The sequence below is a fragment of the Elephantulus edwardii genome, unplaced genomic scaffold (genome assembly GCF_000299155.1).
Source record: "Elephantulus edwardii isolate Elephantulus edwardi_28Jun2011 unplaced genomic scaffold, EleEdw1.0 scaffold00216, whole genome shotgun sequence".
Classification (NCBI taxonomy): domain Eukaryota; kingdom Metazoa; phylum Chordata; class Mammalia; order Macroscelidea; family Macroscelididae; genus Elephantulus; species Elephantulus edwardii.
The window spans coordinates 1,996,313-2,010,345 of NW_006399966.1; the positions used below are offsets into that span (position 1 = coordinate 1,996,313).

At 48.3% G+C, this 14,033-nt stretch overlaps 1 protein-coding gene across 1 annotated transcript in view; it reads right to left on the bottom strand.

Annotated features, from left to right (window-relative positions):
- The window catches only part of MAPT (microtubule-associated protein tau), a 57,453-nt gene extending 44,322 nt beyond the window's left edge, over positions 1-13,131 (bottom strand). The window contains exons 1-4 of the mRNA XM_006897871.1: positions 13,026-13,131; positions 7,102-7,185; positions 4,613-4,687; positions 762-827 (exon numbers count right to left, since the gene is read on the bottom strand). Of these exons, the coding sequence (XP_006897933.1) occupies positions 762-827; positions 4,613-4,687; positions 7,102-7,185; positions 13,026-13,131 (331 nt within the window). The remainder of the gene's footprint in view (positions 1-761; positions 828-4,612; positions 4,688-7,101; positions 7,186-13,025) is intronic.
- Between the last annotated feature and the right edge of the window lie 902 nt (positions 13,132-14,033).

Here is a 14,033-nt window from a genome sequence, read left to right on the forward strand (position 1 = left end):
CTCTCTCCCATGGACCGGTTGAGTGGGTTAAAAACATAACTATTCTATTAACAGCTCAGAGCTTAACCATTATGTCACCAAAACACTCTACCCCAAACCAGCTCATGCCAATGGAGGTGCCCAATATCAACAGGTTCTAGAGAAAAGTGCATCCTCTCTCCAGCTCTTTCATAATCTAGGAGCTTCCACATTATACACTTCACTCCCCCCAGCAAATGCTAGAAAACCAACCCAGCCCACACCGCATCTATATCAGAGGTTGCCATCTCTTAAAAGAAGTAATCACCAGACTTTTAAACTTAGGTTCTTGAACTATTTATGATGATTATAGAAAGCTGCTTTTTCTTGAACATAGCCATTCTGAGCCCTGAGAAGACAATCATGTGAGGTTTGAAGTTGGCACAGAAGAAAAGTTCAAAAGGAAATAGCTGAGTGGTGACAGGGTGGCTGCTCCTGGGATAGGCCAGAGGGCAGCTACAGGCAAAGTCCCCATCATAAAGTTCTAGTGAACATTCACTCCAAGGCCTACTCTCCTTCCAGGATACTAAACACCCCAGGGAAGGCTTAGAAATGGTGTTAGAGTTCTTTCTCCACCTATATGGCACTATAGACAAGACTGGATCTCCTTAAATCTCCTGGGCTTGATCCTATGATTTAAGCTCCAGGCCCAAATCTCCTTTTCAGGATAGAGTTAAGTTGAATGTTTCCATCCCTTTCTTCCCCACTCTGCAAATCATGACAGAAAATTCTAATCCACTGACCTTGAGTCACATGTCCGGCAGCTTGGTCCTCCAGGTTAGGGGTGTCTCCAATACCTGCTTCTTCAGCTAGTTTATGTATCAGCAAATGAAGGAGATAAAACCAGAGACTGTTAGTGTTTGCTAGAAACCAAGCTCTCTGTACCTACTGGCATTTCCTCCTTAAACATTCTTGAAAAGCACATGCCCTGGTCCTGTACTACCCTTGGGCTTCTCTGACAATGCTGTTGTTGGGGATGGTGATGAAAAATGTTCACAAAACAAAGCACATGAAAGCCACATAACTACAGGTGAGTGTGATATAGTGGGGAAAGTCTTCTCAAGAGTGGGTCCAAGGCCCTGAACTCCAAATTCAACAATGCTGCACAGAGACGTGAGGTCAAAGAAGCAGTCTGAGGCTGATTCGTTGCCATGGGAGCTATGTCCAAGCTATGTGCGACACCTTAGTCCAGCCAGCATGCTGAGGAGGAAGGACAGGGTCAGGGAAGTATAACGCATAGGTTTTGAAGCCAGGCAGGCAAAGTTCAAACCAACACTCCACCATTTACTTAACCTGGCTTGATTTTTTTTCCCCCACCTAGAATGCCAAGATGATGATATGGCTACATCTTGGAAAGTGGTGAGGGTTAATAAGATAATTTGTGGGAATATGTTGAACAAAGTGCCTGGCATATATATGGTTGATGCCCAAAACCTGCTGAGTTTTTTTTTCTCTAAATGACTGGACAATTTCCTTTAAACATATTAACCCAGAACCTATGCTACTTGGTTGGATGGAGGAAAGAAACTTTTGGGATGTCTTGGGCTCCTCAATAGGGAATCACCATTCACCCAAAACAAAGAAGACTGACCACAATAATAGTACCACAACAAATAGGCTAAATACTGTGAATGTCAATTTTTGCATTGTGAAATATCCAGATATTGTTATCATAAAATAAAAACAATTGTCCTGAAGAAAGAGTTTAGGACACAGGACAAATGTCCATGGTCATTTGTGGACATGCAGCCTCATGACACCAGAAGAACCAAGATGCCCTGGTAGGCAGTGACAGAGAGAGGGCTACCACCTCTGAGAACAGTCCGTTTGTCTTCTCTCTTCTGAGACACTGGTAATGACTGAATTTTGCCATCAAAAGCAGCAGAAACAGAGTTACTGCCATTGGCCCACACAAGCCAGCATGGAGAACTGGGATGAGAGAAAAGGAAATTCCCTGATTTCCTGATGGCTACATCATAGCTTCATAAAGACTCAACTCGTTGGCTATTGCAGGCAGCTGAGGCAAGAGTGGAAGAGGGCCCGCTGAGGGCTCAGGAAGCCCACTACCCACCGACTCATATGCACCCCTTGGGTTCCCAGAGCCAAGACACTGTGCTGCCTGCATGGCCCAATGATGACAGCTCCATGACAACAGGGTGGACTGACACAAAGGCACAGCTCTGAGGGGGACACTCGATCTGAGTTTGTTTCTGACAAAGTGATGGAAGGCAGGCTTAGGTTAATGGCGTTAGATGGCACAAGGGAACATTCTGGGACAATGTCACCACCATGGAGACTCTGCTTCCGTGTGCCAACACACAGTACCAAACTCCTGGTCATGAATCTGAGAGCAGGGTCAGCGGCATCCCCAACTCCCCCTGACCTAGCACAGGAGACGTCCAGAGGAACCCCAGGTTGGAAGCATGCTCGGCAGTGGTCCCATCATGCCACAGGGTTCTCTGTGACCTGGAAGGATATTTTATAAGGACCCAAGAGGGTGCCATGTTCACCTAAGCAGGAGGGGGTCAGTCACAGTGCACCCCTAATTAGGTACTATACTGGAAGTTTCATAGGACAATCCAAGACACAGTAGAGAGGATATACCAAAGTTAGGTCTATATCATCCAAGCTTAATAAATGTCTACACAAGCCTGAGACCTCCTGCCACATCGAGGACGTGGGGAGTTGAGAAGGTGGCGGGGAAGGTGTTTCTTTGGAGACGGTGGCTTGTTACTGTGAGCATCCTCCTTCACTAGGGCTGGGGGTATGGCCACCTCCCATCTTCATTTCAGAGCACCACCTGGAGAGCTGCAGGCGTGTGCTCTGTGGTGAGGTGACTCGGAAGATTGCTCTAAGATTCCATCTGGACGAGAAGAGAAACTAGAGGATGACAGACTGCATAGCTAAATGAGTTCTATAGCTCGGCCGTCCGGTGTGCACCCAGCGTTCCTTTGGGCAACGAATGTCTGCACCTTTCCCAAGACTCAGACTAAGAAGAGTTGGATCAGGCCCAGGAGGCCTACCCACAGGAGAAAGCAGACCTCAGAAGGGTGGAGGTGAGAGGGAGAAGAGAAGAAATTGGTAAGGGCTTCTGCAGAAGAGGATAAACTGGAGATGGTGAAGGACGGATGAGTAGAAGAATCTGGAAAATGAAAAAAAAAAATAGTTGCCAGGAAAGAAAGGAGTCAACTTTATTAAGTGGAGAGAGAATGAAGCCAGCTCCACCTGTGGGCATCCAGGCTTTTCCCCCTTTCCCTCCCACAGCCCCCTCCAGCCTTGACGTTCGCTGCAGCTCTGAGGGAGGCCAGGAGCCTGGACAGCGACGTGGGACTGGACGTTCTGAGGTGCATCCCCGACTATGCTTTATGACTCACGGAGACCAAAATACTTTTTATTTCCTCAGAGCCACTGAAAATCCAGAGTTAGCTAGACTTGTCATCCTGGCCAGGCGAATTTCCACCACTGAATAAATGACAAAGGACCAGTGGGGGTCAAAAAAAAAAGAAAAGAAAAAAAAAGAAAGTGACTCATGCTTTCACCCCATGGGTCTGTTTCCACAGCCTTTACATGCTCTTCCCATTGGAGGATGAGGCCCTGTCTGGCTTTGAGAAAGTCCTCTCCACCCAGCTCAGAAGGCCTTATTAGCGAACAAAGCAGAGATGTGCGTGGAAGGAACTGGGGAGTATGCTGCCCCGACTCTGCAGTAGGTGTCCTCAGGACGCAGAGCCCTGGAACACGTCACATGGAGGAGGAATGACCAACTCCTGACCAGGAACATTTTCCTGCTTTCCGCTGGTGGTGGACTTCTGTACAGAATACTTCTGTGTACTTTCTGCAGAGTGACGGGCACCTTCTGAATCACGTTAGAACCCTTATTATGAGATGACATGCAGGGAGTGACAGCGAGTGTTCAAGGATGAAGGCCTGCCCGCAGCACCCTCAGCCTGGCCTGTGCAGCTCCGGGGTGGCCCAACAGGCCCCAGTCGAGTACTATTTCTGGTCAGTGACTATGTGACGAACTCCCTGTCATCTGTGCTGACAGAAGAGTCTTGTCATGCCTGCTCTGTGTGGTTCTGTTTATCAATGTGACATAGGCCCAGAAGGGGGTACGAGACTTTATCAGGTGCTGTTCCTCAGGGATCATTTCAGATCCTCAAACAGGTCCTTGGGCATCTGGAGTCTGCTACCTGCTCAGAGTTCCTGGAGGATACCCACCCCTTGGGAGGCGACCCTGGTGCTGGACAGTGTCCCAGCAGGAGAGTGGACTGATCTCAAGTATGAAGACAACATGAGTGTGCCACCTCAGCCGTTCTCAGAAAATCTTCTGGAACCTTCTGGATTGATTCACTTACTGAGAGAGGAGATTCAAAAAGGCCCCACATCCTCCGAAGGCTGGTTGACCGGCCACAGAACCAACAGTGCATTAGGGCATCAAGTCCCTCACAAGCCAACATTTGCAGAAGTTGGTGTCCTGCCCACAATCCTGCCAAGCCTGGAGACTTGGATAACCCCAATGTGCACCCCATCAGCCAGGGCACCCAGAAGAGGCCTCCACGGTCAGTATCATTGACTCTCTCCAGGGAGTCACCCTCACCTGTGGTTCCTTCTGGGATCTCGGAGGGGGGCTGCTCGCCAGGTGTTCTCTCATCCACTAGGGGCGCTGTCACATCTGGAAACCGCCAAGAGTCACCTGAGAGGAGGTGGGACAAGCCCCGCCAAGCACTCACCCTTGCTTCTTATGCCGGGCAGTGCAGTGCGGGAGGGGAAGGAAAGGGGAACTCAGCCACATGCACAAAAGCAACCCCGTAAAGCAGGGTTCAGAGCCTGGCCTGCCTGAGACCTCCCTGAGAAACACATCAGTACGCTGAGTGACACTGGCTCATGAAATGCCCACCCCATCCCCATGGAAACACTTCAGCAGAAGAGACTTGCTGAGGATGGCCCCAGGCATTTTAAAACAAGACTGATGGTGTAGAGTTGTTTGATCCTAAGGCCTGCCAGGAGGACAGAATTGGCCCTCAGACAATGCAGGGACTCGGGGTAAGTAATGTTGGGAGTCTGTGGCTTTGCTGTGATAACGAGGCCAGTCCTTTGGCCTTGCTTGGCCTCAGTTTCCTCGTCTGTAAGATGGGAGTGTTGACTCCAGATCACCAAGGTTTCTCCAGCTCTGCTGCCCCTCATGCCACTCTGAACCCATACCACCTTCTGTGGTAATGAATGGATCCAGCCCTGTTACAGCCAGGCACTCAGCACCAGGCCGACACATGAGTCTATGCCACAGTGGAGGCGTGAAGGTGGCCATCTCCCACCAGCAGTGGCTATAGGTCTCCTACTGTTGGCAAACGCATCCAAACCTGCTTTCCTCCCGAGCAAAGCCCTGGCGCACCCCCAGGCCGCTCCTGGCAAACATGGGAGTTGCCAGCTTCTAGAGTTTCCTTAGCGCCCAAGTCTGCTCTGTTCAGTGAAGCTCCCTTTAATTCTCAGTCTTAGGCAAAGCATCTGGCAGAGTCCTGCTCATCAGGGGCCCCTCTCTGAGCTGGAGGCCCAAACTCTCCAGTGTCTGCGCTCAGGGAATGGTGAAGTTCAGTGCCTCATCCTTTTCCCAGAATAATGTTGATGGCAGCAGTGAAAACTCTGCCAGGGGAGCTGGCATGAGGTGCGAAATTGGGGTTTGGGGGTTTTCTCAGAGTGTTAGGCCACCTGTCCTAACAAGAGCCACAGGAAACAGCCTGCCCCTCCTGCTCTAAGGAGAGCTGAGAGAATGGGACCTGGATACTCTTCCTCATCAAGCTGAGAATCTCCCGCTGAGAGCCACGCCTGCTACAGCCTCCACGGAGGCACCAACAGACCAAACAATTGGTGGGACTGACAGTCTCTTTCTAATTAATCCCACGTGGAAGCTTGAGATATCGGGGCCATGTTCTCACCCTGTGAGGCAGCATGCAAAGTCACGGCAGGGCCTGGAGAAGGGCTGGGAATGCATCTTACACTTTCCCTGGGGAAATGAGAGGTAGAGAAGCAGATACAGGAGACTGGTAACTCAAGAATCATTCTCAACCCTCTTCTTCCTTGGTTCCTTCTACCGAAGAAGCCAAAAGCCAAAACAATTGATGACTCAGCCTCTCTTGTAGCCAGGGCTGATCACTGACCATAAGAGCCAGTGTAGCCAATGAGACATACATAGCAGTTGGCTTAGCAAGGCCTGGACGCTTGCTTTCAAAAGGGAGAGGAGGGAGAAGGGATATTTGGTTGTCAGAATCCTTTTGGCTACTTGCTTTGAAGACAGATGTGATGTCAGGATGTGCAGCAGCCATCTTGCACACATGAGGCAAAAGTCCAACTGCTAAGAATTGCATAAGACAACATTAGAAGAGCATCCGAGCAGCCACTGGGGAGCTACTGCCGAATCCAGCTATCTTCTTGTGTGAGATACACCAGCAGGAAATGAGTTTTCTGTCATCTTTGCCAAACTCAGTCTCAGATGGCAGAGATGAGAAGCAAGAGAAAATGGTCACAATCAGGATCAAGAAACACTTGTGGAATTACACCAGGAACTTCATGATGAACATCGAAGGATGTCACTGTAAAAAGACCACGGTGAAGGTCTAGAGCTAGGGCCAAGCTCAGGCCCAAGAATGAAAGACAGCAAATCAAGACCTGTCCCCAGAGGATAGGCTCAGGCCCATGCAGTGACCTGCTCCTTTCCCTCTGTCAAAAGGCCACTCTGAGACCCAGTGGCTCAAGACAGAAGAGCAGGAGTTCTGGAAGAATGACACAGATGAGACAGGTGGTTTGAGGGGAGTGGGTGTTGGGCTGCCCTGCCCGAAATGTCAGGCTGTCCAAAGAGGACAGACACAATGGAGGGCGCCCTCACCGGCACCAGCGTGGACAGCACCCCTGCACGGAGCTGGCCCAGACCCCAGCCTGGCTCCCGGCCTGCAAAGCAGAATGAGCACATCTCTTGGCTAGGGCAGGAGGTAGCAGCAGATGCAGCTGGGAAGGGTGGCATGGATGGGCTCAAAGCACAGGCTGGAAGCATGGAGGGAGCCGTCTGATGGAGCAATGAGAGGAGGGAGGCCCCACCTTCGGCCGTCGGAGTGCTCTTAGCTGAGGTTTCGGAGGTTGGCTCCTCAGATCCACCATCAGCGGGGGTCTGCAGGGGAGACCCTGGAACACACACAGTGAGCCCCTTAGAACAGCTGCTTCTCCCACCCCTCCTTTTAATCTCAGGAGGTACTTGGGGAGCAAAGTCTTCAGGGGCTGAAAATCACCCAAAGTGGACACAGAGGTGACTGACCCTACCCCAATCCAACAAAATTCCACCCACACACTAGGGCCATGGGGCAAAGGATAGCAGTGATGTGCATTTGATTGGGGGAGAGAGAAGAAAATGCCTTTTAGCAATAATAATGGTTCCAATCTCAGCAGAGGCTGTTCCAGCGACCATCAGCAGAGCAGAGATCAGCCAGCTTACCTGTGGCTGGGCCCGCTGCCCTGTCTTTCCTCACTGGAGATATTAATCCCAGATCACAATTTCTCATTAATGGCAAAGAGGCGCCTGGGCAAGTGATCAGTGATCTCACTACTTCCTCTGAGAAGGAATTTGCTCAGGGCAGGCCCAGTGCCCTCTGCTAAATGGGCAACTGGGTGCATGTCTGGAGTTCATTCAACTCTTTTCTTAGAAAGATCCCCAAGTACGGGAACAGCCATCTGTGAGTGATGTCTGAAATGCTAGCTGTGGTTGAATACAAGAAAACTCTATGTTCAGAATGCCAGGTGAGAGAGGCCCACAGTGGACAGCCACAACCTTACTGTGCATTCCACTCGTAAGCAGCGGGCCACTGGGGGCAATATTCCCTGGTCATTTAATGGGTTATCAATGCTTTGTTCAGTATCCTAACCAAAGTCTTACATGTAAATCAATACCACTTAAACATCCATTGTATGGATCAAGTCAAGTGGTTGGGAGGAACCTGCCTGCCACCAGGAGTGCCCAATCTACCACAGAGAGAAGGGACAGATATACGGAGTGAAAGACCAAGTGCCCACATGAACCAGCACAGGCCAGGCTGTCTGAAGAGTGTTTCCCTAAAGGTTTCCTAACAGGAAGTGACAGATACAGTCTAGCGAGCATAGGACCAGGGTCAAGATACCTGGGTTCAAGTCCCAATTCCACCTCCTAGTGTTTGTGGTCTTGGACTTGCCTGTTCCTCAAGTTATAAGGTTAGGGACTCCCTGGGGGGATCTGGGCAGGTGGCCAGCCACTGCACCAGATCGATGAGCGGACGGGCCATTTAAGGAAAAGTCAAGCGTCACTCTGCAGTGGCAACCGCCTGAGATGGACACCTCATGTAGCACAGACACCACTTTCTGGCCACACTGTGCCGATCCCCTCCCCCCTTCACAATTACAGAGCTCTAATTTAAGTCAGATGGCTCGGTGCCCAGTACAGGGGCCAGCTCACCCAGCCTGCAGGGCAGCAGAGGTCACTGGGGAGACATTAGAGGACCCTGCTGGACTGTTGTTGCTAAGGGTCTTTGAGTTGGATATGACTCAGAGTGACCCTATGCACAACAGACCCAAATCCTGCCCTGGCCTGTCCTGTCCTCGTCATCTCTGGTACCTGTGAGCCTACTGCTGCAGCCACAGTGTCAGTCCATCTGGGGGACTGGACACCAGGAAGTCTCCATGAAGGAGGCTAACTCAGTTGATGTTCCATACCCCCTCCTCTCTTTCCCAGCAGCCTTTGCTCACCTGAGACACCTTGAAGATAGAGGCCATGCACTGCATTGGTGAGGACCAGACAGGAGGGGACTGACTGAAACCCCTCCCCCAACGACGTGGAGACTTGCACGGGCCCCATTTGCTTCTGCACATCAATTACGTGACAGCAAATAAACCCCTGTGTCATGCGGACACCTCTATTCAGGATTTCCCCCAACAATTATATAAAAATGCAAAACACATTCTCAGCTCCAGGGTTGGACACAAGCAAGCTAGAGGCACATCTGGTCTTGGGGCCAACATTTGCTCACCCTAGCTTTAAGGAGTGACTTTGCCCACAGATGATGGGAGGAGGGCATCCAGGTCAAGGGGCTACTGTTGTGCACTGAGGTTTGTGGTCTGAATGTCAGTGTCGGGATGATGGAGGGTAGCAGCTTGGGTGTTGTACAGGGATGTTATGAAGAGCTGAGTGGGTCATCTGTTGGCGAGTTGATGTTGGTGCCAAGGACTGAAGCAGAGAAGCCAAGAAAGGCCCAGGGAGTGGGGAGCATGGATCACAAGACAGCAAGACATGTTATCTGAGCTGGACACAAACTGGGTCCTGAGCAAAACCCCAAAGCTTCATGGGCTCTGGTATTTGGAGTCCTCACCCCAACCACGCCCGGAAGTGTAAGCCAGAGATAAGAACTCAGGGAGATTCAGTGGGGGTGGGGGTGGGCTTGAAAAAGTCTCTCCACATAGGGAAGGGGATAACCTTACAGGTTTACAGGACAAGTGGCTGAACCTGTTCATAGAGCACAGGACACAAGTGACATGTGTTCAAGGCTCACTGTGGGGACACACATCCTTTGCCAAAACACAGACCCTTAACACTCAGCCCTATCTTGCACATCTGGGTTTTGACAAGCTCCACAGGGTTCCCAGCCATGACAGCCAGAGAGTGACATGAAATGCACAGGGACCGGGGGCAGGCAGCCACACCAATGGGGCCAAATGACTGTAGCATAAGAACTCCAATGTTGACCATGCTCCCAGCAGCCAGCTCCCTAGAGTTCATAGGGAAACAGGTATGACCACCTTGAGAAGGTTTGGGACAAGTGGTAACAAAGTGTCATGCTGACATCTAGTAGGTTTGGTTCGTGAGCCCTAGAATGTCAGGGCAAGCGAGGAATAAGGATGTGAAGGGGACCCTAAGCACATTTTCCCCAGAAATACCCCTCACCATCTGAAGTCCTTGCCTGTTGACATTATTCTGGTTAAACTACAGGTTAACCCCTCAACACTTACTAATTTAAAAAACCCCCAAACACACAGTTAACCCACTGGGCCAATTCGCACTTACTTTGAGCCCCTGGGCACCGGAGTAGAACTTCGGTCCACAGAATTTTCAACGGTGTGATTTCTCAAAGGGAGTCCTGGCAGCATAGTCCTTGGACAGCTGTGCTATGAACCCAAAGCCTGTGTGTCTGTGGTTCGAAGCCATCAGCGGCTCATCCTCTTGTGATTTACAGTCTTGGAAACTCAACAGGAGATTGGAACTGACACAGTGGCAGTGAGTGACCTTTTGGAAGTAGATCACCAGCCCTTTCTTACAAGGTGCTTCTGGGTGAGTTTACCAAACTTCTAGTTAGCACCTGCGTGTTTTATGTTCGCCACGCAGGGATTCCATTAACTCTTTAAGGTACATTCTTGTATTAGTTGACCATCATCAGCTCTCTTTGGCTCAGTCAGCCCTAGTCCAACTTTTTGCATCTACTTTATATAGTCTTTCTATAACATATGGTTTCTCACCATGATTCAGAATAGTCTTCTGCCACTTATTTCAAATGTCACTAAAGATGACATTACTGTCAAGTCAAATCCATCACTCTGTACAAAAATAACTCATTCTAAATCCCCAGTTGCAAGAGCTAATTTGATAAGAACAAGCAAAATCTCTTAGGTATCATTGGCTTTCTTGGGAAATAAATGATTCTAAAGTGCTTTTCTTTGACAGCAATTTCAGAAAGGTGAGTAATTGAAAGTTTGCTGAATGTATGTATGTTTGTACATGGATACACACATGCACTTACACATATTCCCTGAGCATATCACTTCTAAGCATGTTGTATGTTAGTGAAGGGAATGCATTAGTAAACATACTTGAAAACACTGAGACATAAAATTACCTGGTAAACACGTTCTTATTTTACAAATGAAATATCATTTCCCTTTCAAAAAAATAAGAGGGGGTAAACCTACTTTTCCCTCTAATTTTTAAAAATGGACTTTATATGTTAGAATTGACAGAAAAATTACAAAGATAGCACAGAAATTTCCCATACACTACGTTTCCTGATTCTCCTATAATTAACAACATACATTACTATGGTACATTTGTTGGAAATATATATGAATACACACACATCCACATCCACATGCAGACATACATATATACACAAATGAGTTATTTAGTTTTAAAACAGTTTTCAGTTTTTTAAAGTTGCAAAAATGGCACAAAGATTTTTTTCATACCTTTCATTAGATGTTAATGTCTTCCATCATCTTAGTTCTATGATCTTGATACAATATTATCAATTACAGACTTTATTCAAGCTCCAACCATGTCCCATTCATGCCCTTTCTACAGGCCTGATCCCACCCAGAGGACCACACCGCACTTAGTTATAGTCTCTTTAGTCTCCTCCAATCTGAGTCAGTTTCTTACTTTTTCTTTTCTCTCATGACTTCAACACTTTGGGAAAATACCGGGAAGTTACTTGGTTGAATGTACACATTTTTCGCTTAATTTTTAAATCAGGCTACCTTCCCTCTGAACACAGGGGTGCTGCTGCCTCTAGAAACTTGGTGACTGGCCATGGATCTGGGCTCCACTGGTTCCCAAACGTGGCATTCAGAGAGTGAAATGAAACGCACTGGGGTGAGGCAGCGACACCAATGTGGCCAAATGACTGTCGCCTATAGTATTTAGAAACGAATGCTATTTATTGTTATGCCTCCTGAACTGAAATGATAATTACTAATTGTTTGACAACATTGTTAACTTTACTTAAACACAAATCTATTTTTATAAACGAATGTAAATAATTTGTTTATATTTAGAATTCTAACTGGTTTTCATTTTTATAACTTAGACTAGACCATAAACTTTTAGAAATAAAAGGAAGGCTCAACTGGATTTGTGAGAAAATTCATTTTCTATAACTGGCCTAGAGTAGATTAGTCACAAATGTGTTTATTGTGCCAGTGTGAATTGTAATTTACCAAAGAGAAGTATGTCATTTGGTTGGTCTTGCAGAAAAGTCCCTTGGAAAGGGAACTGGTTCCTCTTTCAAATAAATAAAATTTCCAAATTACAAGTGGAAAAAAAACACACACACAAAAAGAGTGAGTTGTTGAAGAACTTCAAAGTGGCCCAATTCTTGTCAAATACTGGCCAGGTAGGCCTGATTTGATGGTGCGATGTTTAAGCTCTGGACTGTGAACTGATAACTTGGCAAGTTGGTGGTTCAAAGCCACTAGCTGCTCTGTAGCAGGATGGTGGGGAACCTGGTGATCTGTCAGCTCCTGTAAAGATTGTCGTTGTTGTTGTTGTGTGCCGTTGAATCATAGCCGACCCACAGCTGACTCTTCAGCAGAGTTTGAAAGACAGTAAATTGCATGAAAGGAGATGACTGTTCATCCCTCTCCTTTGAAGCAACTGGTGGATTTGAACCATGTGCCATATGGGTTGGCAGTGCAACTCTTCACGACTAAGCTACCAGCCTGTGAAGATTACAGCTTAATAAATGCTATGGGAACAGTTCTACTTGTTCTGTCACGCGGGCATGTTATGGGTTGGAATTGATTGGATGGCACCCAACAACAGCAACAAGGGCTGACAAACAAAGAAGTAAACAGAAGGCGTTTTTCATGGCTAGAGAGCCATGCATTTTGCTTGCTAGTGGAGTTGCTGATTTGCCAGTTAACAGGTGGCTGAAGAAGACTCAAGAGCGCAGCCTGTATCAACGAGCTGACAAGCCCGACGCCGTCTCTGCCATACTGCTTTTCTGGAAAACTCTCCTTTGGAAAGGAAACATTTCAAACAGCTTCACAGTTTGAGGTGCCGTGACCCATCCTAAAAAACCCAGTTTGCCTCATTGGACAATCCAACACAGTGAAGAGACTGAAAACATCTTTAAAAACCTGGATGTGAACCTGGCCTGCCGACTCCATTCTCGGCAGGCATGCTGACCATGGTCCTTAAGGTGTCCTGGGCCTGGTGTGCATGGCTGTCCACTAACCTTTCAGGCCATGGTCCACGTCCCCGTCATGGTCTTGCAGTAGGGTGTAGCCCCCCTGAGCGTCATGGTCTTCCATCACTTCAAAATCCTGGCGGGGCTCGGCCATCTTGGTTCAAGGCTCACCTGGAGAAGGAAGACAAGAGGGGGAGGGGCCTAGATGAATCTCTAGGAGGGCTGAGGGGTGGCGGGCAAAGACAGACAGGCGCTTTCTCCCCAGGTCTTGGCAGGCAGGATTTCTGCGTCATCGAGCCCAACCATACCCCCAACAACTCCATCCAAAGTGCTGTTTACATTTGTGTGCATTTTTAAAAAACAATTTCCAACTTCACCTCAGTCCCTATTAAAAACCAAGGAGATAGATCAGGGACCCTGACTTGTTAATCATTTCTAGTCAAATGCTTCTTCCACTTCATTAAAAAATTATTCTGACTTGAGTTTTGGGGTTTTTTTGTTTGTTTGTTTTTTCGAAGAAGGGACGGTCAGAAAGAAGAGGGATGGTGTCTGCCAGGCACTTGTTGCGAGGAAAACGAGGCACAGAGAGCTGATAAAGTGCACAGAGTAACTGCACAGCAAACCCAACTATTGCTCCAAGTGTCATAATTCCCTCAGGCTCGAGCTCCATGGCCTCTCTGAGGTTCAAGGCTGAGGCCCTCCACCACTGGGGCCCACTAATACCCTTGGGTGTCCCCTCCCAGGATGCTCTCCTGAAGGCCTGATAAGTCCCAGTCGGGCTCAGACTCAGGCCCTGTGGGAGCAGTGAGGCTTTGGGGTTGAATAGCAACATGCCATTTCCTGTCCCAGAGGCCCTCGTCGGGAGATGCTACTTCAGCTCAACAGAACCTTCTGGAAACACTATTTCTTGTACTTCACTTTCAACTCTACTTAGAATAAATTTTTATATGCGGATGACACAACCCTGCTTGCTGAAACTGAGGAGGACCTGAAGCGCCTGCTGCAGAGTGTCAAGGACTGCAGCCTACAATATGGATTGAGGCTCAATGTCAAGAA